This window comes from Myotis myotis, unplaced genomic scaffold (genome assembly GCF_014108235.1).
Source record: "Myotis myotis isolate mMyoMyo1 unplaced genomic scaffold, mMyoMyo1.p scaffold_m19_p_6, whole genome shotgun sequence".
In the NCBI taxonomy this organism is placed as follows: domain Eukaryota; kingdom Metazoa; phylum Chordata; class Mammalia; order Chiroptera; family Vespertilionidae; genus Myotis; species Myotis myotis.
The window spans coordinates 97,973,220-97,996,434 of NW_023416368.1; the positions used below are offsets into that span (position 1 = coordinate 97,973,220).

At 58.6% G+C, this 23,215-nt stretch overlaps 3 protein-coding genes across 8 annotated transcripts; 2 read left to right on the plus strand and 1 right to left on the minus strand.

The window, feature by feature from the left end:
* Positions 1–1,921: 1,921 nt before the first annotated feature.
* On the plus strand, positions 1,922–5,175 carry MCEMP1 (mast cell expressed membrane protein 1). Of its 4 annotated transcripts, XM_036315587.1 has the most exons (8): positions 1,922–1,984; positions 2,125–2,233; positions 2,546–2,635; positions 2,992–3,105; positions 3,292–3,342; positions 3,430–3,576; positions 3,970–4,035; positions 4,128–5,175. In XM_036315587.1, the coding sequence occupies exons 2-8, from the start codon at positions 2,143–2,145 to the stop codon at positions 4,148–4,150; spliced, it is 582 nt and encodes a 193-aa protein (XP_036171480.1). In that variant the 5' UTR covers positions 1,922–1,984; positions 2,125–2,142; the 3' UTR covers positions 4,151–5,175. The 4 variants fall into 4 exon arrangements, with proteins under 4 accessions (XP_036171480.1, XP_036171479.1, XP_036171482.1 ...); XM_036315586.1 differs by having other exon boundaries at positions 1,928–2,233; XM_036315589.1 differs by lacking the exon at positions 3,430–3,576 and having other exon boundaries at positions 1,928–2,233.
* Positions 5,176–5,923: 748 nt separating this feature from the next.
* On the plus strand, positions 5,924–7,753 carry TRAPPC5 (trafficking protein particle complex 5). Of its 2 annotated transcripts, XM_036315117.1 has the most exons (3): positions 5,981–6,051; positions 6,510–6,627; positions 7,137–7,753. In XM_036315117.1, exon 3 carries the CDS (start codon positions 7,151–7,153, stop codon positions 7,715–7,717), a length of 567 nt encoding a protein of 188 aa, XP_036171010.1. In that variant the 5' UTR covers positions 5,981–6,051; positions 6,510–6,627; positions 7,137–7,150; the 3' UTR covers positions 7,718–7,753. The 2 variants fall into 2 exon arrangements, with proteins under 2 accessions (XP_036171011.1, XP_036171010.1); XM_036315118.1 differs by lacking the exon at positions 6,510–6,627 and having other exon boundaries at positions 5,924–6,051.
* A 1,199-nt stretch (positions 7,754–8,952) lies between these two features.
* Positions 8,953–18,170, minus strand: FCER2 (Fc fragment of IgE receptor II). Of its 2 annotated transcripts, none has more exons than XM_036314083.1 (12): positions 17,750–18,170; positions 15,785–15,887; positions 14,939–15,055; positions 14,589–14,642; positions 13,963–14,025; positions 13,703–13,765; positions 13,530–13,592; positions 13,352–13,414; positions 13,123–13,212; positions 10,973–11,124; positions 10,762–10,868; positions 8,953–10,447 (listed from the first exon to the last, which is right to left on the minus strand). In XM_036314083.1, the coding sequence occupies exons 2-12, from the start codon at positions 15,804–15,806 to the stop codon at positions 10,309–10,311; spliced, it is 933 nt and encodes a 310-aa protein (XP_036169976.1). In that variant the 5' UTR covers positions 15,807–15,887; positions 17,750–18,170; the 3' UTR covers positions 8,953–10,308. The 2 variants fall into 2 exon arrangements, with proteins under 2 accessions (XP_036169976.1, XP_036169975.1); XM_036314082.1 differs by having other exon boundaries at positions 15,785–16,024.
* Positions 18,171–23,215: the final 5,045 nt, after the last annotated feature.

The window sequence follows — 23,215 nt, forward strand, 5'->3', positions numbered from 1 at the left end:
TTGCTACTGTTATGAATCGTAATGTAAATATCCGATATGCAGGATGTATTTAGGCGACCCCTGTGCAAGGGTCCTTCGACCCCCAAAGGGGTCGTGACCCACAGGTTGAGAACCGCTGCTCTAGAGTTTTGCTCTCAGCCAGGTTCTCCCCTGCCACAGCTCTTGGCTATACATTCTCCCAGTGTGACAGCCCCCCTGGAGAGAGGAAAGAGAGGATACCTTTTTTCCTTGGTTAACCCAACAAAAGTTCCAGGTCTGAGTTTCATTGGTTGAGTCTGACTCATTTGTCTGCCCTTGTGCCAAATTTTACACTCTGATTGGCTGGTCCTCGATCATGTGCCCATCTTAAACCAATCCCTGATTATGACCCGTTTTCTTTCTTTAAGGAAAAGAAAGCTGTTACCCCATGAAAGGGGCTGGTCAGGCAACCTCATGGGGCCCTCTCAAGCCACTGTGGCATGATTGGCGGGTTCCCAATCGCAGCTGCCTTTTCTCAGCTTCCAGAGGGCTGGAGCCCAGCTTAGGCGCCCTGAGCCAGGGGAGTGTGCAAGTCTGAGGCCCTCCCCCTGCACCTGTCCATCAATCAGAGCCAGCTCTCCTTTGGTCTGTCTCCTCTGTGGCTATTACATCACACGGGGTGGGGGTGGGGGGGGCAAATTGCTCAATGGCTGGCTGCTTTCTACCACCAGCAAGGGGCTGGCATTTCACCGCTGCGAGGTCGACCTTCCTGGAGCAGACAAGGTTGGCAACAGTTTAGGAAGGAGAACGTTATCCTCACCAGATCTTGGGGGACCATTCCAAAGCTCTCTTGAATTTAACCACGTATTTTAAACAGAGAACATCACACTTCCTGCACATTGTCAGAAAACCTTGCCTTTTTCCAAAGAGAGAAACCTCTAACACTCTAGACCAGTGCTGTCCAACAAGGCAGCCATTAAGCAGCTGAATGTGGCCCCTGTAAATGGAAAGGCACCTTACGTGTAAACACACATTTGATTTTGAAACTTAGTACCTCCCAAAAGGCGACATATATCAATAATATTACAATAACACCCATACGTTGAAGAGATAATATTTTGGGTATATTATGTTGAATAAAATATGTTATTAAAATCAATTTAGCCTGTCTCTTTTTATCTTTTTAACATGGCTGTTAGAAACTTTTAAATTAAAATGTGGTTCATATTATATTTCTCTTGGAAGGCACTAGACTTACAGGGAAAATTCCCTACGCATACTGTCTCATTTTCATCCCCCATTTTCAAGGTCAGATAGACACAAAGAGGGTTTTAAGACCTAGGCAGAGTGGAGGCATGTGACTGCACGAATATGTGTATTTCTCTGAGCATGTGAATGGGTGTGCTGTGCGTATACGTGACTCTGGATACTCGGAAGTGTGTGCGTGTGAGTCTGGGTGGGCGGGCAGATGTCTGAATGAGTGTGCTTCTGAGTATTTCTTTGAGTGGGGTCTCCAGGTGGAGGGAAAGCAGTTCCAGGGAAGGTCTTGGCACTGTTGCCTCAGATCCGTTCCTTTCCTCCAGGTAGACACACACACACACACACACACACACACACACGCGCGCGCACACACACAGCTTCCTGTAAAGATCCTGTTTGTTTAAAAACTTTATTTTTATTTAATACTAGAGGCTTGGTGCACGAAATTCGTGCAAGGGGCTCAGCCCCCGCCACAGCGGCTGCCTCTGCCCTCACAGCCACAGCTTCATCCAGAAGGTCATCCAGAAGGATGTCTGGTCTAATTAGCATATTATGCTTTTATTATATAGGATAATTGACACACAATGTTATAAAAATTTAAGGTATACAACGTGTTGATTTGATATATTTCAAAATGATGACTGTAGCATTAGCTAACTCCTCTTTCACAAGTTCCGGACCATTTGGTCTGCCTCCAGGTCTACGGGCTTCTCTTTTCCGTCCTTCCTGAGACCTCTGGTCTCCTAAGACCGCTCTTGATCTGGGGGTACGAGGATGCCCCAGGGTGGGAGGTTCTGGATCCCTGAAATTAGGAGGCTGACCTCTCCTTCCTCCCCCACACCCCAAACCCGAGATTTCCTCATCTGACGAGACACCTTCCGGGGGGGTGGGGATATGTGTGGACAGATTGGCAGACTGGGGATCATGGAGGCTGAAGAAATCTACATAAACCAGACCAGTATGCAGGCAGCAGCCGTCAAAGACGAGCAACGAGGGACACCAGCCAATAGGAAAGGTTAGACACCTTGGCATGGGGGGGTGGGGGGCGGGGGCGGGGGCGGGGAGCCAAGAGGGAGAGGTTGGGATGGGAGAGGTAGGAGCTGAGAGTGGGGGTCAAAGGGCTTCTTCCCCTCCCCAAAAGGTGTGAGTGTATGTGTAACCCACCCTCTTCTCTTAACCAAGAAGCAAATCTTAGTTAACTTTTATCCCCAGAAATGTGTGTGTGCAGGGGTTTGGTGAACCAAGACTTCTGAGCCCCCCTCCCTCCCTCCCCCGACCCCAGAGCTCCAGGAAGGTTTCCAAACCCTTCCCACTGACCCGCCCACAGGTGTAGATGACCCCAACTATGCGAATATCCCCGTGATCTTAAGAAAACAGGATCATCCAAAGGGCAGTCACTCACCCTCCAAGAGTGAGGGTAAGGGGCCCTGCCAGCCCACACCCCACAGCTTTGGGAGGGGCCTGTGGGAGGGCGTTGCTGGGACAGTGGGCAGCACTGGAGGTCAGGATCAGTGGTGTGGGGTGTGGTGGCATCAAGGCTTGTGAGACAGTGGTGGGGTAGCTCTGTAGGCGGTGATGATGATGGCATGGTGCTGGTTGTGTCGGTGGAAGTGTTGGTGAAAGTTTGGGTGATGGTGATGGTGATGGTGAATAGGTCACAGCTGCTAATGGCATTGGGAAGAGTGGGCGAGGTGACAGCGCTATTATGGTGTTAGAATCAGTACTAATAGCTGAACCCTGGAGGTCACCTGCCCTGCCTCTGTCCCGTCCCAGCCCGGTCCAGGCCATCCTCGGACTCTGCCCAGTGTTTGCACAAAGCTTTCACAAGCCTGTACATTCTTCTCGCCCTGATTTCCATCATTCTGTTGGTCTGGGTTCTGGTGAAGAGTGAGTAGGCTTTCAGTTGGTGGGGGGGCAGGGACTGGGCAGTGTGGAGGGGTCCACAGGAGCTGGGGGCCCCAGTGTTCCCATTGTCCCCTTTCCCCCTAGTCCCCCCCCCCCCCCCCGCCTGCTCACAGGGTTGCAGAACTGGGACAATTGATGTGTTTTCCTACCCTCCCCCATCCTGAACAGATTCTGTGATGTCCCAGGAGCTGCTGGTCTTGAAAATGGAGATCTCGAATGGTGAGGGGAGGCCCTGGGGGAGACCAAGGGTCAGGGTGGGGGTAGAGAGAGCAGCCATGACACGGACATCCCCACCCGCACCCGCAGTCTCTATCTCCACACGTGAATGGGAGGTGGGGCAAAGGAAGGGCTGGAGCTACGTCAAGCAGAGCCTCAGTAACGCCAAACAGAGCATTGACTTGGCCAACCGCAATGTGCAGGCTGGGAATGAGAAGCTGAAGAAGCTGACGGAAGGTGCCCTGTGGGCCCCACTGCGGGACTGTGGTGCTGGGAGGCGGGGAGGTGCCCTGTGGGCCCCACTCCGGGACTGTGGTGCTGGGAGGCGGGGAGGTGCCCTGTGGGCCCCACTGCGGGACTGTGGTGCTGGGAGGCGGGGAGGTGCCCTGTGGGCCCCACTCCGGGACTGTGGTGCTGGGAGGCGGGGAGGGGACAGCAGAGGCCCTCCCTCCCGGAGTGCAGGGTTTGGAGGGCTGATGGGTATCACCTGTTAGTAATGTGGGGGTATTTAAATGCTGCTGGGCACCCCAAGTTCAGGGCTCTGCAGCACCCCAGCCTGGAGGTTTGGGCAAGGTGGGGGCCTTGTCTGAGGCTCCACCCCAGTTTTCTCCTGTCTCCTCCCACCCCCAGACATAACCCAAATCAAGACTCAATTACAGCAGATCTCTGTGGTGCTGAAGAAAATGCAAAATCCACGTAAGCCAGGGCCAGGGAGGTGGAGCCTGGATGTGCCCTACTTCTCGCCTAGGGGGACCTGCCTGATCTGGGATCGCTACTTCCCTTTACAGAGCCCACACAGTCCACTCGGTAATCAAGAGGACATGGAGGCCGGGGCGCAGCCCGGAGGACAGGGGCGCACCTCCCGTATATATGACGCATGGGGCCCAGTCTTGTCTGACCTGTTCATCATCCCCACATATCAAATCCTATGTCACGGCGAATGAGTGTTGTGGAGTTGCGTGTGTGCGTGTGTGTGGGGTAAGCATTTCATGGAGGGCAGGTCTTGGGTGAATGTTGAATGTGGAGTCACAGAGGGTGTGGTGTGCACCTGTCACTGTCCATGTGACACATGTATATCATAGCATGTGGTGTCATGCACATCACAGTGGGTAGCTGTGTCAGCAGGGACCACAAAGGTGTGTCACAGTGAGGGTGGGTGCTGGTGACACATGTTACCCATGCATGTTTCACTGTTGGTGTGAATATGCATGAATGCCCTGCAACATGTTACATGTATGTATAAACGTGTCATGGTGGAATTGGTGGGAGCACCCCGTGGGAGTGTAATTGCGGGTGTCACAGTGTGTGCCTGTCACTCCCTGTGCCCCGAGAACAATGTGTCCATGTGAGTGTGCCTGACTGTCACCAAGGGAGCTGGGAGCACACACGCCCGTGTGCCTGTGTTTCTGCATCACATTTTGTGGTTCATGGAAGTAAAGGCCAAGGGAAAACAATGTGGCTTTCAGATCTGTTATTGGGGCGACTGGGGGCCCTGGGGAGGGTCTGCAAGTGTCTGGACTTGGGGGTGGGGAACATCACACCGTGAACAGGTGGACGTGTGCCAGAAATGCTGGCGATGGGCACGCGTCTCTGTCTCTGGGTGAAGTATGGTAGCAACCATTTCAGATTGAAACTGTAGTTTAACTCTAACCCTATTGTTTGGCTTCACAATAGAAAGGTTATTTTGATTTTCTGAATTGTATAAATCATCCCTTTTGATTGAACGCCTTATTGATTAAATGACTATTCCATTGATTGTTATCATACTGGTCTTAGAGAGCACATTCTTCTGTACCTGGGAAACAGGACAGCACAATTACCCTAAATTGTTTTAGTGGCCGCAGGTGGTGCGTTCCAGCTGACTCAGTGGTCCCGAGACCAGGACAGCACAATTACTCTAAATTGTCCTGACAACTCAGTGGTCGGGAGACCCGAGGGCTCCAGATAATGTGTTTCTATCAACTCAGTGATCCGGAGACCCAAAACTGTAATTTAGATAACATGCCTAAGTTTGACCCAGGTTACCCAAGGGCTCTAGATAATGTATTTCTGTCAATTCAGTGACCCCGAGACCCGAAACTGTAATTAACATGCTTAATTCTGCTTCTGTAATCTGCTTTTTGCAAGCCAGGTGCCTCATTCCAAACCCTGAGATGTAATCAATACCTTTGTGATTTTTGCCTATATAAGTCTGGTTTTGCCACCATCTTATTGCTATGAGATTTGGGAATGGCCCCTCATAGTCCCGGATTGCAATAAATGTGACTCTTTAATTCGACTTCTTGAAGCGTCCTTCTGTGATTCGCCGGGTACATTACAACATGGGCACCTGTGTACACGGTGCATCTCAGGCCACACCCTGGGGCACGCGCTCAAGGGCACAGGGTCTCAGCCGCTCCCTGGGTACACGGTCCTGGACACGGGGACCCACTCCAGACGGCATTCTCACACACCCGCGCGCCCCCAGCCGTGCCCCCTGAGCACGTGACCCTCGGTGCCGCTCCCCTGCACGTGGGCCTCCAGGGCCAGCGAGACCCCAGGCGCGGGCCGCCCTCCCGGGCCGGCCTCGGGGACACGCGCGCCCCCCAGCGGCGGGTTTGGGGAACCGCGGCGCGCAGCCCGCCCCGCCCCGCCCGCCCGCCGCGCCTGCGCACACGGGGCCGTTTACGGCGCCGTAAAGCAGCTCGGCCGAGCCGCGGCCCGCAGTTCCCGGTGAGACCTCGCCCGCCCGCGCCCCCGCCCGCCGGGCCCCGTGGGCTCCACACCCCGCCCCGCGGGCCGATGGGTCCTGGGCCGGGGTCCCGGCGTCCGCGCCCCCCGCCGCCGGCCCCGCCCCAGAAGGACGCAGGAGGCTGGGCTCCTCGGCCCCCCTCCGCCCGCCGCCCGCCCGGTAGAGGGTGTCAGCCCCGCGCTCCCGTCTCCCGTCTCCCCTCTCCCTGCAGCGGCTGCACCTGCTGGGTCCCGTCCCGCACGCAGACCGCCGGGGGCGTCTGGGCACCCAGACCTGCGGCCTCAGCCCCGTCCCGCCCGGGGGGGGCGGGGGCTGGGTTCTCAGTTCCCCCTCCGACCTCCTCGGGCGGCGGCTTCTCACTGAGTGGGCGAGGGTGGAGGAGAGGGTGCCTCAGCGCCCTTGGGGTCCCCCATTCGCCGTCACCCCCCACTCCCTTCAGAGCCACTGCGGAGGTCTGAGCAGCCCCTCCCGAGTCTCCCCCACCGACGCTGAGGCTCCTAGCGCTGGGATGGAGGATCACAGCGCCCCCTAGGGGCTCCCTTAAACCCCGGTCTAAGGTCAGCCCCTCCCTCCGGCCCCATCACTTTCCTGGGAGCCTGGGGGTGAAGGGCTCCCAACTCCTCCGCCCCCCCCCCCCCCCCTGCGAATCCTACAGACGCAGGTCCGTCCTGTCCCGAGGCGGCGCTGCCCACCGCAGGCCGGGGCCGCTCACTGCCCCCACCCGGCCCTGGGTCTGACCCCCCCCCCCTCCCCCCCCCGGCCCTAGTGTTCCAGTTGCTGCCACAGGTGGTGGACGGGTGCAGAGGTGCTTTTCTCGCACCAGGAATTAGCCGGGAGGAGGGGTTTCTTGTGTCCCCACCCCGTCTCCCCCCACCTTACCCGTGGCCCGCCTGCCCCCCATCTGTCCTTCGCCGGATAGGGCTCATGGGGACTAGATTTGCGCCCAGGTGAATGTCCCTTTTCCTTCCACTCTTCCCAGCGGGGAGGCCCGTGACAGGGCCCCGGGCTGGGCTGGGTCCCGGGGTTCCTCCCCCGCCCCTGACCCTGCGGCCTGGTCTCCCCGCAGGGAAGCGGTGCGGCATGGAGGCGCGCTTCACGCGGGGGAAGTCGGCGCTGCTGGAGCGCGCGCTGGCGCGGCCGCGCACCGAGGTGAGCCTGAGCGCCTTCGCGCTGCTCTTCTCCGAGCTGGTGCAGCACTGCCAGAGCCGCGTGTTCTCCGTGGCCGAGCTGCAGGCGCGCCTGGCCGCGCTGGGCCGCCAGGTGGGCGCGCGCGTCCTCGACGCGCTGGTGGCTCGCGAGAAGGGGGCCCGGCGCGAGACCAAGGTGCTGGGCGCCCTGCTCTTCGTCAAGGGCGCCGTGTGGAAGGCGCTCTTCGGCAAGGAGGCCGACAAGCTGGAGCAGGCCAACGACGACGCGCGCACCTTCTACATCATCGAGCGGGAGCCGCTCATCAACACGTACATCTCGGTGCCCAAGGAAAACAGCACGCTCAACTGCGCCAGCTTCACGGCAGGCATCGTGGAGGCGGTGCTCACGCACAGCGGCTTCCCCGCCAAGGTCACGGCGCACTGGCACAAGGGCACCACGCTCATGATCAAGTTTGAGGAGGCTGTCATCGCCCGAGACCGGGCCCTCGAGGGCCGCTGACCCCGCCGGAAATAAAGGATGAGAGAGCACCCTTCCCAAGTGTGTCTTGTGTCTTGTGTCTTGTGTCTTGTGTGGGTGCGTCCCAGATCCACCCAGCAGGACCCAGATCCCTGCTCCAGGCTGAGGCTGTGTGTACCAGGGAGGGCCAGGTTGGACCCAGCTTGGGCTTTCAGATGGGCCTGGGGGCGCCCAGAGACAGCGGGGAGGTAGACCAGGCAGAAGGAGTCACTGGAGTGGGGAGTTGCTGGTAGTTTTTGGAATCACAATTGGAGGCTAAATATAGGCTGGAGAGGTGTGGGGCAGGGGAAGGATCGGGAGAGATTCCTCTAGGCCAGCGCTAGCACGCTTCTCTCACAAAGGTCCGGGTAGTGAAAAGTTGGTGCCCAGCAGTGGGTCAGGATTGGGTGAGGCTGTGCGCCTAGAAAACAGGCTGACCACTGCTTCAGACTTGCTACTCAAAGTGCGGTCCAGGGACCAGCAGCATCAACAAATCTGGGGCGTTTGTGGGTAATACAGACTCTCAGGCCCAGCCCAGACCCACTGCCACAGAGTCCGCATGTTAGCAAGACCCCCAGGGGGTTCCTGTGTACCTTAGTTTGAGAAGCAGCGTGCTAGGGCACAGAGTATTAAATCCTCCTGAGTTTCAGATCCTGCAGGTTTGGTGGCCAGGAGATTTGCATGTCTAATAAGTTCCCAGGAACCGCTGAGGCATCGTGGGCTCCCCTTTGGGAACTATGGCCCTAGACACCTGGCTCTCAAGGGGAAGTAGGTGAGCTCACTTCAGTCATCTGGACGCTTAAAATAGTTTGAAGTTAATTTCTAAAAACGCTATTGGTGCACACACATCCCTTGTTTAAAAAAATACACCTCAGGCAGCCCTTTCCCTCCTGCCCTCTACCGAGACCCTAGTCACTCCTCCCGAGGGGAATCGTGCCGCTCTTGGGGAACCTCGTTCGAGTGCCCGCTATCCCCGTGCCCCGCGGCACCTGAACGAGTCTGTTTCCAGAGGGACCTCAGTGCGGCCGGCTGGGCCCCTCACTGCGTGCGGAGGGCGGGACCCAGCACCTGCCACGCAGGCAGCAGCATCCCCTCATTTCACAGGCCACAGAGCAGTTCCCAGGAACGGGTCTCTCACCCATGGTCACGCATTCATTCATTGGACAAATGTCTATGGAGTGCCTGCTCTTTGCCAGGTGTTGGGGACGCAGCTGAGAACAAAACAAAGGTACCTGCTCTGAAGGTAGATGCCCGTGTTCTAGCCAGCAGAGACATCAGTAAATCCAACATTTTGTTAAAAGAAGGAGTGCCGCGGCGAGAAAGTGCAGTGGGCGAAACATCAGAGGTGGGGTGTCAATTTAAATGCGGGGCAGAGAGTGCTCAGGGTAGGTCTCGCTGAGGAGCGTGGGGAGGCGACAGCCAGCCAAGGCCTGAGGCTGGAGTAAGCCCAGGTGTTTAAGGAACAGGGAGGAGGCCGGGGTGGTGGGAGGAGAGAGGAGATGAAGCTGGGGAGGTGAGGTGCATGGGAGGGATTCTGCGATGGCATAGTCCTTTAGGACTTTGGCTTTTTCTCTGAGCTAGAAGGAAACTTCTGGAAGGTTTGGGACAGTGAAAAGTGAGACCACACCAGTTCAGGTGGAGCGAGGAGGGGGTGAAAAGTGGGCGGGCTCTGAATATGGCTTCATGGCAGAGCCCATGGCTTTCCTTATGGGTTTGGAGGGAAGGGAAGGCGAGGACCACCCACTGTTGGCCCGAGGGACTGGTAGAGTGGAGTCATGAGTTCCCACACGGAGCATTCCGAGGAGGGGGCCGGGGGAGACCAATCTGGGGGTGGGCAGCAGGCAGAGAGAAAAGGTGATCTGGGATGCCAAGGGTCTAGCTCTGTCCCTTACTCCTGAGCCCAGGACTCCCAGGTGCCAATAGAGTGCCCTCCCCAGGCCCCTGGGTCATGGTTGGACCTCGGTCTGGCCCTTGACTCCCAGGGTCCCAGGTGGTCCAGTGTGGGCACCTGCCATGATTCGTCCTCCTGCTGCAGTGGACCTGAGGGTCACAGGAGCGGGCCTGGCTCTTCTCTAGGCCAGGTACTGGGGGTGGGGCATTAAGGAGGGGTGGCCTCAGAGCCTGGCCTGCCTCCCTCCTGCCCTCGGTGCTGGGCTGACGGTGGCCAAGCCTGGGCCTGGTGCTGCCTGGGCCACTGAGTGGGAGTGGGGCTGGAACCTCTGGACCTGTGCCCATCCGGGAGGGAGCGCCCAGCACTCAGGCTGATGGGCAGGGGTTCTTGAGGGGGGAGCTCTGAGCACTGGAAGGCAGGGAGGCGGTGACAGCAGGTTGGGTTGCGGGACGAGGGACAGGCCCTCTGGGGAGCTGGCAGGAGCCGGGGAAGGGTCACTGTCCTTTGGGCAGGAGGAGTTGTCAGCAGGACTCTTCAGCCATGAAAGGGGCGCCCAGGCCTTGGTTGGGGTCCTCGGGGTCCCAGTTTGGCCCTAGCTATTCCCGTATTTGAGGTGGGGGAGTCACAAGGAGGGGCACACGTGGCAGGTAGGCAGGGGGCTGTCAGGGTCCACGTCTGGGGGACCGAGGCGGCCGGCGGGCAGTCAGCAGGTGGCCAGCCGGTCACATACCCAGCCGTCGAGATAGCTGCTGCAGAAGGCATCGTTCCACTGCCCGGAGCCCAGCAGCATCACGCAGTCCTCGCCCTGGCCCCCGTTGTTGGGTTCTCCCGGCCGCCAGTTGCTGGAGCAGAAGGCTCAGGTTGGCGTCGGGGGAAGGGCCCCACTGCCTTCAGCCTAGACACACCCCTTGAAACCTGGGTCCTCTCACCCCACCCCTGGGCCCCACCCCATCTCTGCAGCTCAGAGACACACCTGCCTTCTCTCATCCCAGCTCCCCAGCCCTCCCAGCCCTGACCATCTGCCGCCATTACAGTCCAGAAGCTCCCCCAAGTCTGGGCCTGGGGCACGTGCCTCCAAATACCCTCCCCTCTATCACAGCGATGTCCCCCTTTCCGCATCAGCCTGGGGCCGTCTCCTTTTCATTCCCCTTCTCACCTGTAGTCCAGGGGGCTCTGGTCCATCCAGACAAACTCTCCCTCTGTGTGCAGGTCCCGGAGGCCGATCCAGGAGCCCTTCTTGTTGCTGTGTGTGGCCAGGAAGTCCTAGGAGCAGAACAGGCTGGAGGGCTGGGGTGCTGGGCGCGGTCCCTCCGCCACCCAGGAGGCTCTGTCGGGCTCCCCTCCCCCCGACCGCATGCTGGCGGCACCTGCTCCTCCTGGCTGTGGATGCTGACCAGCCGCCCCCGGAGCCCGCTGCAGGCATTCCGCGCCTGGATCCACCGCTTGGCGCCCTCTCCGAAGTAGTAGCACTTCCGCTGGAAACTGACCCACCTCTCAGGGCATGTGTTACACATGGAGCCTGCGAGAGGAGAGACTCAGGGCAGCTGTGGTGGGCACCACAGGGGGTGTTGTGGCTGGTGCTGTGCTGGGCACGGTGGCAGGCATGGTGGCGGACAGCTGGTGGGCACCTTGCTGGGTACCCTGGGTGGGTACAGTGGGCAGAGGGGGTGGCAGCATGTCTCCCGGAGTCCCTCTTGGGATCCGGGCTGAAAGCAAACCCACCCGGAGCCTAACGGAGGGTCTCGCCGGTACCCCGCTTCCCTGGGACTCGGATGCGGACACGCAAGACCAGCCCCAAACAGGAGCACCTCCACTGCCACACCATCGCCACACCTGGCCTCCAAGAGCTGAACATCGGCCACCGACACAATGGCCATCAGCATCGCTCGGCCGCCAGCACTTCAGTCATCAGTGACACCCCTGCAGCTGCACGCCTGCGGCACTCACACCCCCTCATCGCCACACCACCAGCTCCACGCGGCAGCGCCCCAGGCACCAGTGTCCCGACCACAAACATTTTCGTGGTCAGAAGCACCTGGTCACCAAACCGTGACTACAAATGCCTCCATAGCCATAGCATCTCATTTGCCAACACCATGTCCCCAAACACCACCACTGTCAGCAACACCTTTAGCACTAGTATCACCGCAGCAACGTCTATCCAACGCCAACACCATGGCCGACACCGCCTTCACCAACATCAGACCAGCCATGTCTTAACCACCAGTGCTGACGGCAGTCTGAGGCCAGGCCCCGGCACTGTCCTCGCCAGCTGCTCCGATGACAGCCCTGCCGCCATCACTGCCAGCACCCCCAAACCAGCCCTTGGCCACTTTCGGGGATATCTTGACTTTCTTCTCATTGGCCAGGAGAGGCTGTGGGAGGGGGAAGGGGCTGAAGGGCTGGGTCCCCATGGCCTCGACCCAAGGCCACCTTGGTCTCTCCCCTTGGCCCCCCCCCCCCCCGCCCAGGACACTCTCAGGCTCTGTCACTGCCACCAGCATTCCAGGCGGAGGGTTGAACCCACTGTTACTGGGCCCACTCACGCATGCTTTTAATCGATTTTCTTCGAGTGACATCTGGGAGGGGTTGTCGTAAGGAGTCTGGGGTCCACAGAAGGTTGTGAAACCCTGGGAGGAGCAGAGCTGGGTGTGCGTCTCACTCACGGAATGGCACCCGGTACGCGGCCCCCTGGGGAAGAGGACATCTCTGGCCCCTTCAAGAAAAAGCTGGGGAAGGTGTCGTGGCTGTGTGCCACCCAGCCACTGACAGACAGCCCTGGAGCTGGCGCTCCATCAGAGGTGGCCCTTCAGAGTGAGCGCGGCCCAGGCCCCGGCCCAGCCTGCCCCGGGGAGCGCGGGGCTTCCTGCTGGAAATCCCACAGCCACACCGCGTTCCCGGGGCAGCCCTGCCCCCCAGGCACAGATCCTTCCTCTTCTCTCACCCAACCGGGCAGCCGGGGCTTCCCAGAGGTGAAAGACCAAAAGTCAAGGGGGGCGGGTGGAGGGGGACTTCAGGTTAAAGGCACAGTGACTGGATAGCCACTCCCTCTGCAGGCGGCTGGCCTGCTGGGGCCCTTGTACCTGCCAGCGTTGCCTCCCTCACGCCACCTCTGGGGCTTATGCCATGATGCTCATCATTCCCACTGCCGCCACGGTGACCCCGCCACAGCCCTTGGGCTGGCCAGACCATCTTCTGGGGGGGCTGTGGCTGAGGGCATCTACTCATGACCCTCTGCTGAGCCACGGTGGACAGAGGGCTGGTCAGTGAAGAGAACCCGGTGGCTGCTTTAACCGGGAGGAAAACATGTGGCCCTCACCCTCAGGTCGGTGGAGGGGTGCAGCCGGACTCAGAACGGGCTTCCTCGTGTGCCCTCCGTTGGCCCTGCCACACACATACACACATACCCCTCCACGTTGTCACTCACACACCTGCCCTCACATGCACGCACCACCACACACCTGTGCTGTCACATGATTGTATCAGCGCACCTGTGGGCACAGGCGCACACACTCACCGTTGGACACGCGGAGCTCTATCCACAGCTTTGCCACCTCCTCCTGGAGTCTTTCCAACGAATTCAAGGCCGAGCGTCTCTCATTTAAGCCTTGGGTGGTTGGACGGGGGCAGCGGTCACAGACAAACTTGTGGGCCTCTCCGCCCCCCGCGCCCCCCGCCCCCCGCCCCCCGCAACCCCAGGCCCTCCCCGCCCCCCGCCCCCCGCCCCGGGCCCCCCCAAGCCTCACCCTGGGACTTGAAGTTGCTTAGGTCCTCTACCAGTCCATCCAGGTTCTGAGAGAGCTCGGAGTCTGATGGAGGGGGTGGACGGGGGGACAGGACGGGTGTCAGGAGTGAGGCCTGAGGGTCTTGAGGCCCCCATGGCTCTAGGACAAGCCCCCCCCGCCCCTCGCCCCCAGCTCTCACCCTGAATTTCCATTCTCTTCTGTTCTGCTTGCATTTCCTCCATGTTCTGCAGCACCTGGGCCACTGGTTGCAGGGCAGAGGGCTCAGTGGTGAGCAAGGCCTGAGGGTCTCGGGGTCCCCATGGCTCTAGGACAGGCCCCCCCACTCTGCCCCCCCTCACCCCCAGCTCTCACCCTGAATTTCTGTTCTCTTCTGTTCGGCTTGCATTTCCTCCATGTTCTGCAGCACCTGGGCCACTGGTTGCAGGGCAGAGGGCTCAGTGGTGAGCAAGTCTGTCAGGGCCACCCATTCCCCACACAAGCCCCCTTGGCTCCGAGCCGGGGGCTTAGGGCCGCCTGCTCACTTTGCAGCTCACAGGTGGTCTGCAGCACTGTCTCCACAGGCACCCCAGTTCCCTTCCTCTTTCTCCCAGACACCCCCTGAAGCCACTCACCCTGGGCTTTCTGGGCCATCTGGTCACCCTTATGTCCTTCCATGTCCTTGGAAACCTGAGAGACTGGGGAGGGGAGGGAACACGTGTCCTCAGGAGCCAGGCAGGCAGGTCCTTGAACCCCCCACCCCTTCCCCCAGCCCCAAATGCAGGGACCCCCTCCCATAGTCACAGGCTGCAGCTTTGGGTTTTTAATTTTGGTGGTAATAGTACTCAGGAAAGTGCCGGCAATAGAAAGAATTTGTGTACCTTTCCTGTCCCCAGAATTAAATGTAAGAAGCAGGCATTTAGTGAAAGCTCACTGGGTGTTAGGGGCCTTCTAAGTGCTGCACGAATCTCAGCTCGTTTCCACCTCACAGCACCGAAATGGTGCCCATTGTACAGGTGGCTAAGCTGAGGTGCGGAGCAGTTATACAACAGTTTGCCAGGCGCTTCTCAGAGCCCTCCCCTGCCCTCCAAGAGTCACTGGCTCACCCCCACACGGGGAAGGAGGAACACAGGCTGCCCCTGGAGTTCCTGGGGGGACACTGGAGCCCAGTTCGCCTCCCACATCCCACAGTGGTCAGTGGCAGAAGCAGGACAAGAACCAGGGTTTCCTAGCCCTTCCCACGCTGCCCGGCCCCCCATACCGTTCTGGGCAGCGATGTCCTCCAGCTGTCGCAGGCCCTGCACGGTGTCCCGGTCTGGGCAGGGGAGAGGGGAGGGGAGGAGAGGAAGGGGTTTCAGCTGCCCCACCGGCCCACAGCCCGCCTGCCAGCTGGGGTGGAGGCCTCGGGGATGTCATGTGGGAGGTGCCCAAAGGGCGGGAGATGGGGTTGCTGAGTGGGAGGGCCCCCCCCCCCCCCCCGAGAGAGGGGCTGGAGGGGCAAAGTGGGAGCCGTGCTGGGAGAACGGGCTCCCAGGGCGGTGCTGGGCCCCAGGATCTTGGAGTGGGTGTCTGGGAGGGAACGGGGGGCCCATGGGCGGGGGGTGTTCTCACGCCACAGGAGAAGCAGGGTCAGCAGCCCAGCCCACAGTGTGGCCGTCACCAGCCCCAACAGCGCAACCTGCGTCCCACGCCTGCAGCACCGCCGCCCTCTGCGAAGCTGCAAGACGTCTGCCAGGGGAGGGGGCGAGGAGGGTGCAGGCTGAGGCTGGGCTCCCGCCCGCCCCTCCCTTCCCCGGGCTCAGGGCCCCAAGGCCAGGGAGCCTGCCAGAGCCCACCCCTTCCCCTCACTCTACATTCGAGTCCACCTGCACATCTGCCCATGCACCCCCGGATCTGCTGCTCCTTCTGCCCCAACTGCAGCCGTCAGCAAGCCTGACTCGGGGCCAGGCCCTTCCAGAGAGACCCGCGGGTGGGGGTGGGGGGCGGGCCTCCTCCATGTGCTCCTCTGCAGGTGGCCGAGCCCCCCAGCTCTCCTGCCCCTCTGCCCTTGTACAGCGTCAGCCACCCCCGCTAATGTCAGGACCCCAGGCCTCACCCGAGCTCCTGCCCCCACAAAACCCTACCTTGATGCTCCACTGCAGGTCCAGCCCCCCGCCCCTCATCCTGGCTGTGAGGGCTCATCATGCTGAGCCTCACGTGCTCTGAGTCCCCTGCGACCTGCTCCTCCACCCTGCTGGGCTCCGGCCCCAGCTGGAGCCGCCTCGCTGTTGGGAGGCTGTTGGGTCAGAGCAGGGAGGTAGCCCGGCTTCCCTTTCTGAGTGGCTCTGTGCCCGCCCCCCACAGTGGGCCTTTCCTAGAAATTCACTCTTCTTCCCAGGGAGGGCCCAGGAGCCGGGGGGTGGAAGGAGGAGGTCGGGGTTCTGGCTTTTGCCAATGTCAGCTCCAGAGTCCTCTCACCTGAGTATAAGCCTTCCTCCATGGCAGTGCTGACGGGGTGCTCCCCGCTGCCAAGACAGTCCACGCGACGGGCTCAGTCACGGCTGTGGTTGGGATCTGTGTTCTAACAAGGGTTGCGGGGAGACATCAGCTCTAGGCCCTGGCACAGGACAGCATCTGAGGTGGAGAAGCTCTGAGCACCTGCGGATGTTGCTTCGTTCACGGCCAGGCGTCAGTGTCGCCGGGAAGAAGGAGACACGGCTGGTGTGAAGGGTCGCAGGCTTCAGGCCAGAGTCGAGCGCCCAGGCCCATCCCATGGGAGGCACACGGCAGAGGCTCAGTGAGCGCGCACCTGTGATCTGGGCGCGTGGCTGAGCCTCAAAACCAATTTCCTTCTTTATAAAATGACTATATTAAGAATCCCTCTGCTCGGGGGAGTGTCGGCTCTCTATGAACGGCCTGGCACAGTCCTATCCTCAGCGCTTGTCAGTCTTGCTGCCTGTGCAGCCTTGGCCCGGGACGCAACCTTTCGGAGCCTCAGTTTTCCCCTCAGTAAAATGGGGCCCAACTCATGAGGCCACGGTGGGATCAATGGGAGAATACTGTACGCGAGGCTTCAGCACAGGCTGGACACAGCGGGTCTTCAGATGCTGAGCCTTTACCCGGCATCTGCCCTGTGCGGCCCCGCAGGGGAACGAGAGCCCGGTCACCAGGCAGCAGCTACCCCTCCTGCCAACCTTTCCAAACACCTTTAAAGGCGCTTGCTTTTATTTCGTTTTGGTTAATCCTCACTGAGGATCTTTCCACTGAATTTTAGAGAGAGTGGAAGGGAGGGAAAGAGGGGGAGAGAGAAAAATGCCGATGTGAGAGAGACACATCCATCGGTTGCCTTCAGCAGGTGCCTTGACCTGGGCTGGGGATCCCGCCTACAACCCAGGTACATGTCCTTGACTGGGAGTTGAACCTGCGGCCCTTTGGTATGAGGACCTGATGCTCTAACCACTTAGCACACTGGCCAGGGTGAACTCACTTGACTTTAAAGCACCTACTATGTGCTGAAGAGCGTGGACTTTGGGTCAGACAAGCCTGGGGGTCGCTGGCTGCCCCTCTTGCTGTGTGACTGTGGGCAAGTGGCTTCCCCTCTCTGAGCCTGGGGGGATGGAGATGTGGGGCTGCCCGGCTCTGATTACTGGCAGCTCGAACCAAGTATTTGGTCATCTTGGAGGAGGCCAGAATGTCACCATTCTGTGGCGGGACATGCCTGAGCCCAAGCTGGTCAGACCTGGGGCTGAGTCCTGACTTCTCCCTGGATGAGTGACTCAGTTAGCTCCCTGTAAACTGGGGCGAGTGACAGTGCTGACTCCACTGATGAAGTACAGGGGCTGTGAGAAGCCGGCATGCAGTGGCTGCTCAGTGACCCACCGGTGGGGAGCGGACAGCTGGGAGGGTAAGTGATTTGCCCCTTCCCAGTGCTTGAACCCAGGAACTGTGACCTTGAAGCTTGTTTGCTCAACCACCTGGGCCATGGCCTCCTGGCGGGCATCTGCTGGCAAGCATCAAGGTGCCGGTGCAGAAACCAGGCCATTTTTCCAGCACGAGAACTCTGACCTCTGCTTACAACCGTCCATGGCTCCCCAGGGCCCTCCATCACCGGCCCCCAGTGCACACGCCTCACTCATCTGTTTGGCTGGCTTCCACTCTGCCCAGCCAGCTCCCTGCGCACCGAGAGTCTGTCCAGGACACCCGTCACCACTGCCCTGCCCTTCCCCAGACACCTCCTCTGGGTGATCCCGCGAGACTCAGCCCAGAGCTCGTTTCTTCTAGCAAACCAAGGTCCACTTCCCACCACCAACCCCGACACACACACACACACACAGAGTCACACGTGTGCACACACATTCACACACTCACACGGGCACACCCTCAGAGGCATGCACACACAGGCACACATTTGCACAGTGACAAGCATCACACATTCACACTCACGCATATGCGTCCTGTGTGAGTTGCTGTCCTCCCGGTCCGTTGGGGCCACTTGCAGAGGCCGCAGGCTGCAGTGAGGAGCTGAGCCTGGAGGCACACTTTCTCCTGAGAGCAGAGCCGCCGGCTCTATGGTCACAGACCTGATCGTGGGCGCGCCCGGATGAGCGCGTCCATGCATGGCCGCATCTGTTGCCCACAGCCCGGCAGAGTCCCTTCTATTATTATCTCCATGTCTCAGGTGAGCAAACTGGTTCAGAGACGTCACCCCACGTTCCCAAACTGCTAATGGAGGTGAGTGGTAGAGCCAGGGTTTGAACTACAGTGACTGGGCGGGAAGAGGGGAGAGAATGGGAGAGGGAAGGAGAAAAGAGAAAGAAGGACACGTGAGATAACATGTTAAAATTGTGGTCAGATATTGGGAATTTTGTTGTACAGTTTAATTTAGTAGCAACATGTACTAAGCACACTCCTTAGCAGCCTAGATGTAGTAATACATTTAATGTTCATAATCACCCCGTAAGGTAGATGCTTCGTCACCCAGACTGCCTTATGGGTGAAGGATATGAAGCACAGAGAGGTTAAGTAACGTACCCAAGGTCACACAGCTCATACGTGGCAGAAGCAGGATTTGAACTCAGACAATGTGAGTCTCAAGTCTAAAGCCCTAACCATTATGCAACCTAGCCTTGTATTTACAGGGACTCCTTGGCACTTTACCCATCTCACTCTTTATCCCTACAACAGCGGTCGCCAATCTTTCGGACCGCACAGATCACCAGTCTGTGGACCACTGGTTGGCAACCGCTGCCCTATACCATGTCCCCTGACCCTTAAACCCACCCCCACTTTCAATCGGGGACTGCCCAGTGCCAAACACCCTACTCTCGGATGGCCTGCCTTATCCCCCCGGCTCCACACCCTGGCTCTCGCTCTAGAGGATGTCCCCTTGTGCCCCATGCCCCAACCAGACCTGAGCGGGCAGCCACCCGATGGGGAGGGTCCTGGCTGGAATGTCCCCGGGAGAAGGTGCTCCATGCCAGCAGCACGCGCTGCCCTGTCTGTCACTTGTGTCCCCAGCATGGGGTCTGGAGCCTCTGTACATGGCTACTGACTGAGCGACCGGGCTGGGACACTCATTCTGCACCCCCACCTTGATCTGGGCTAATGGTGGGGCGTGAACCCATTGCATGGCTGTCAAGGGACAGAGGGTGACCGCTTTAAGTAGGGAAGTGTCGAGTGGGCATCAGAGAGAGGCCACTGGGGCCTCATGCTGTCCTTTGTCCACCCAGCCGCCCAGGGCCTTGGCGGGGGTGGGGGAGGGAAGGGGAACGTTGAGAGGACTGTTTTGGAGGGCCTGGCAGGGACGGGGGCTGTCACTGGGTCCAGGGGCCAGAGGAGGTAGCCTGGAGCGCAGCTGTGGGATGGAGAGAGCAGGTTGGTCTGAAAGAGACAGGCCTTGGCAATGGGTACTCAGAAGATGCTGTGAAAAAGACCGGTTTCAGCCCAGTGTCTGGGTGGACAGTGGGGCTGTCCTAGCGATGCGGACACAGAAAAGATGAGGACAAAGTTTTGGGACAAGTTCTGTCGGGCACAGTGAGGACACAGGCCGGAGGCTAGAGGGCGGGGCTGGGTTGGAGTTTGGGGTTTCCCGACCTGCTCGGCCCCCGGGGCTCTGGCGACAGCCACACGCGGACCCGCGGCGTCTGCCCGGGCTCCGTGGCTCGGTCCGTGCGGTCCCTGCCAACCATCAGTCTAGAGAAGCGACGCTTTGGGGGTGAAATCTCAATGGGGGTCCCCGTCACGCGATCGCCCCCTCCTTCCCCTCTGCAGTATCAGCTCGTGTCTCTCACCCGCTTTAGGGGAAAAACAGGAAACTGTGCGGATGTGGACCCAGATCTGAGGTTATCGGTTCTTCTTTCAGGGTTGGGATCCTCCGCGCCTCCCTCATCGCCAGTCTGAGGCAGGGGTCTGGCAAGGATTATATGTGGTGCCCAAACCAGACGCCACCCCAGCCCCAGCCCTGACCCTGCACAGCCCCAACTCACCCCACATCCGATGCTGGATGCTCGGGTCTCCAACCCTAACCTGCTCGGTGCTGTGCGGAGCCGCATCTCCAGCACTGAATTCAGAACCTCAGCACTGGGGACAGGGCCGGCACCAACTGCAAACATGATGCAGGAGCCTCACCACCCTGATCCGAACCCCATCTTGGAACTCACCCCACCTGTGTAACCTCCCCTGGTGATGCCAGGGGAGAAGGGAAAGGGATGTGTGAGGCAGCAGGTGTGTCAAATCCAGGAGGGCTTCCAAGAAGAGGTGTCCCTAAAGCCGGGTTTCTCTTTCTTAGCACTGTGACATTGTGGCTGGATGACTCCTGGCGGTGGGGCTGTCCTGTGCATTGTACGTTATTTAGCAGCATCCCTGGCCTCTGCTTACGAGTTGCCAGTAGCACCTCTCTCTCCTCCCTCCCACCTAGTAGTGAAAGCCAAAAATGTCTCCAGATATTGCCAAATGCCCCTTGGGGGGCAGAATCACCCCACTGGAGAACCGCTGCTTGGAAGCATGACTTAAGGGGGAAGAGAAGGTGCTGGCTTTAGGCTTCAACTTTCATTGTTCTCTGTTTCCATTTCTCTCTCTATTTGCTGTCCACAGATCACCTCCTTCCTCTTTCATTCACTCAACCAGTGATTGGCCACCTACTGTCTGCCAGGCTCTGGAAACAAGGCAAAGTCCCAGTTCCCATGAGGGACGAAGACAGGATTTTGTTTTTAACTGTAGTAAAATACACATAAAATTGAACGTTTTAATCATTTTCAATAGCATTAAGTACATTGTCGCGCAACCATCCCCACCATCCGTCTCTAGAACTTTCTCATCTTCCCAAACGGACACTCTGTCCCCACTAAACACGCACCTCCCCCCTCCCCGGCCCCTGGCTCCCACCGTCTACTCTGTCTCTATGCATCCGCTCCTCTAGGGCCCTCCCATGAGTGGACCCGCACAGTATCTGTCCTTCATGTGCCTGGCTACTTTACTGCGCATAATGCCTCAGGGTTCATCCATGTTGCAGCATAAGAGCAAAAGCTAAAACCCGCAAGCCCACAACTTTAGGCGGCGGAACGCAGGATTGGGGACACCTTGGCGGACGCAGAAACCGGGGCCCGGGAGGTGGCCTCTGAGCAGGCCACTCGGGGGAAGCGGAAGCTGTGGCTACATTTTCATCCTTCACGCAGCCCAGGTCCTCCCCTGGGCTTTGCAACCTCAACGTCAGGAGCGGGTGCCACTCCCCTTCCAGCCAGGGGAACGCTGCCCTCCTTCCCCGAGGCGCCAGGTCCTGGAGCGGGGCCAGTGGCCTTCTGTCTCCCGGACCGTGACCGAGTGGCTTAAGCAGCCTGTTCTTTTGGGCCTCAGTTTTCCTCACAGAGAAGGGCACTGGGCTCTGGGCCCTGGCGGGCCTGGGCATCTAGCCTGCAAAACCCCAGGGCTGTGGGGAGCTGGGAATTCTAGAGAACTGGGCTGGCCCAGGGGACAGCTGCTGTGACCAGGGTGAGGGATGCAGTGTGTGGGGCTCTCAACGTGGAGATATACAGACACACACACACACACATTCACAAAGGGATGCAACACCGTCACTTACAGTCACACACACAGACAGAGATGGACAGGCACTACACAACTAACCCGCAGACACATGCACCGCACACACAACACATGCACACAGACACAATGCAATAAAAGCACAGACACACGCAGACACTACACCATACACATGCAGAGTTTTGGACATGTAGACAAATGCCACACAATCCAAACACATCACACACACACCACAGACACACAGACACAACTCAGGGATGTCTACACTACACATACACAAAGACACAAACTACAGGACACTACCAAACCACACACACATTACATAAGACACACACATGACATACATAATCCATGCACATAGATACACGCAGATACAGACAAATATAAAAGAAACAGACACAGCACAGACAAGCATACACACAACACCATGAGACCACACATACAACCAATGGACATTTATGCAACACATACACAAAGGTGCAGTTCAAATGACATATCCAAGCCACAGTTGAATGTCCACATGCACATAGATACAATACAGTAAAACCATAGACACTCACAGTACATACACATAGAAACATAGACACCAACAGATGCATAGACACCCACAGAAGTACACACCAAGCACACACATATAAACACACAGGTTAGACATGACACAATCTACAGGTACAATATAGACACAACCAATGCGCACATAGATACACACACAACACAATCACATGCACAAACCCATAAACACAGGCATGTACATAAATGCACACACAAGCAGAACGCTCACACATACAGAGCACACCACACAGATATGAGCACCTGCACAGACACGCCTCTGCCTTCTGCAGCGCTGGGGGTGGCTGGCCGAGCAGCGCCCTTCCCTCCTGCCGCCCCTGCCTGCTCTGCCCTCCTCTCTGCTCTGCAGGCCTCCCCTCCCGAGGACCTCTTGCTTTGCCTCTTCACAGCCCCACCGCCAGCGCCCCAGTCCTTGCTGACTCCCCACTTCTCTGTGTTCAGTCCGGTCCCATCTCCTGAGCTTCATTTGTTAATGCACTGATTCACCCACTCATTCAGTTATTGAGTGAGGCACTGGGCACTGTACCGGGCAGTTGGGCCACCGTAGTGAGTAAGCCAGACAGAAATCCCTTTCCTTGGATCTGCCCTTCTGTCCAGATGATAGATAGATAGATAGATAGATAGATAGATAGATAGATAGATAGATAGATAGATAGATGATAGATAGACAGGCCAATAGCAGATGGTGGCAAGTGCCGTGAGAGACACAGAGCAGGTAGGCCTGGGGAGACAGGTGCTGTTTAACTAGAGTGATCAGCGACGGTTCTCCGAGTGGGTGATGTTTGAGCTGGGACCCCTACAGGGACCGAGAGAAGCAGCCTTCAAGGATCAGGGGAAGGGTATCCTTGGCAGAGGGGACGGCAAGTGCAAAGGGCAATAGCCTGCAGGCCTGGTGTGGCTGTCACTCCCCCTCCTGGTCCCCCCTGTGCTTGGCTGGGGATCACTGGGTGGACTGTACATGGTGTGTTGGAGACACATCGAGGAAGCCAGGTGACTGGAGTTGAGTGAGCCCAGATGAGGTCGCTGCTCCAGGCTTGGTACCAATCACTGTCAGCACCCACCATCACACCCCCAAAGCTCCAGCTCCCCCATCGGGAGTTGAAGAGCCTTACTACTCAGGCCCTGATCTCTCTCTCTCTGTCTCTCTCTCGTTTTTTAAAAAAATTGATTTCAGAGAGGAAGGGAGAGGGAGGGAGGGATAGAAACATCAATGATGAGAGAGAATCATTGATCAGCTGCCTCCTGCTGCCCCCAACTGGGGATAGAGCCCGCAACCTAGCCATGTGCTCTTGGCTGGAATCA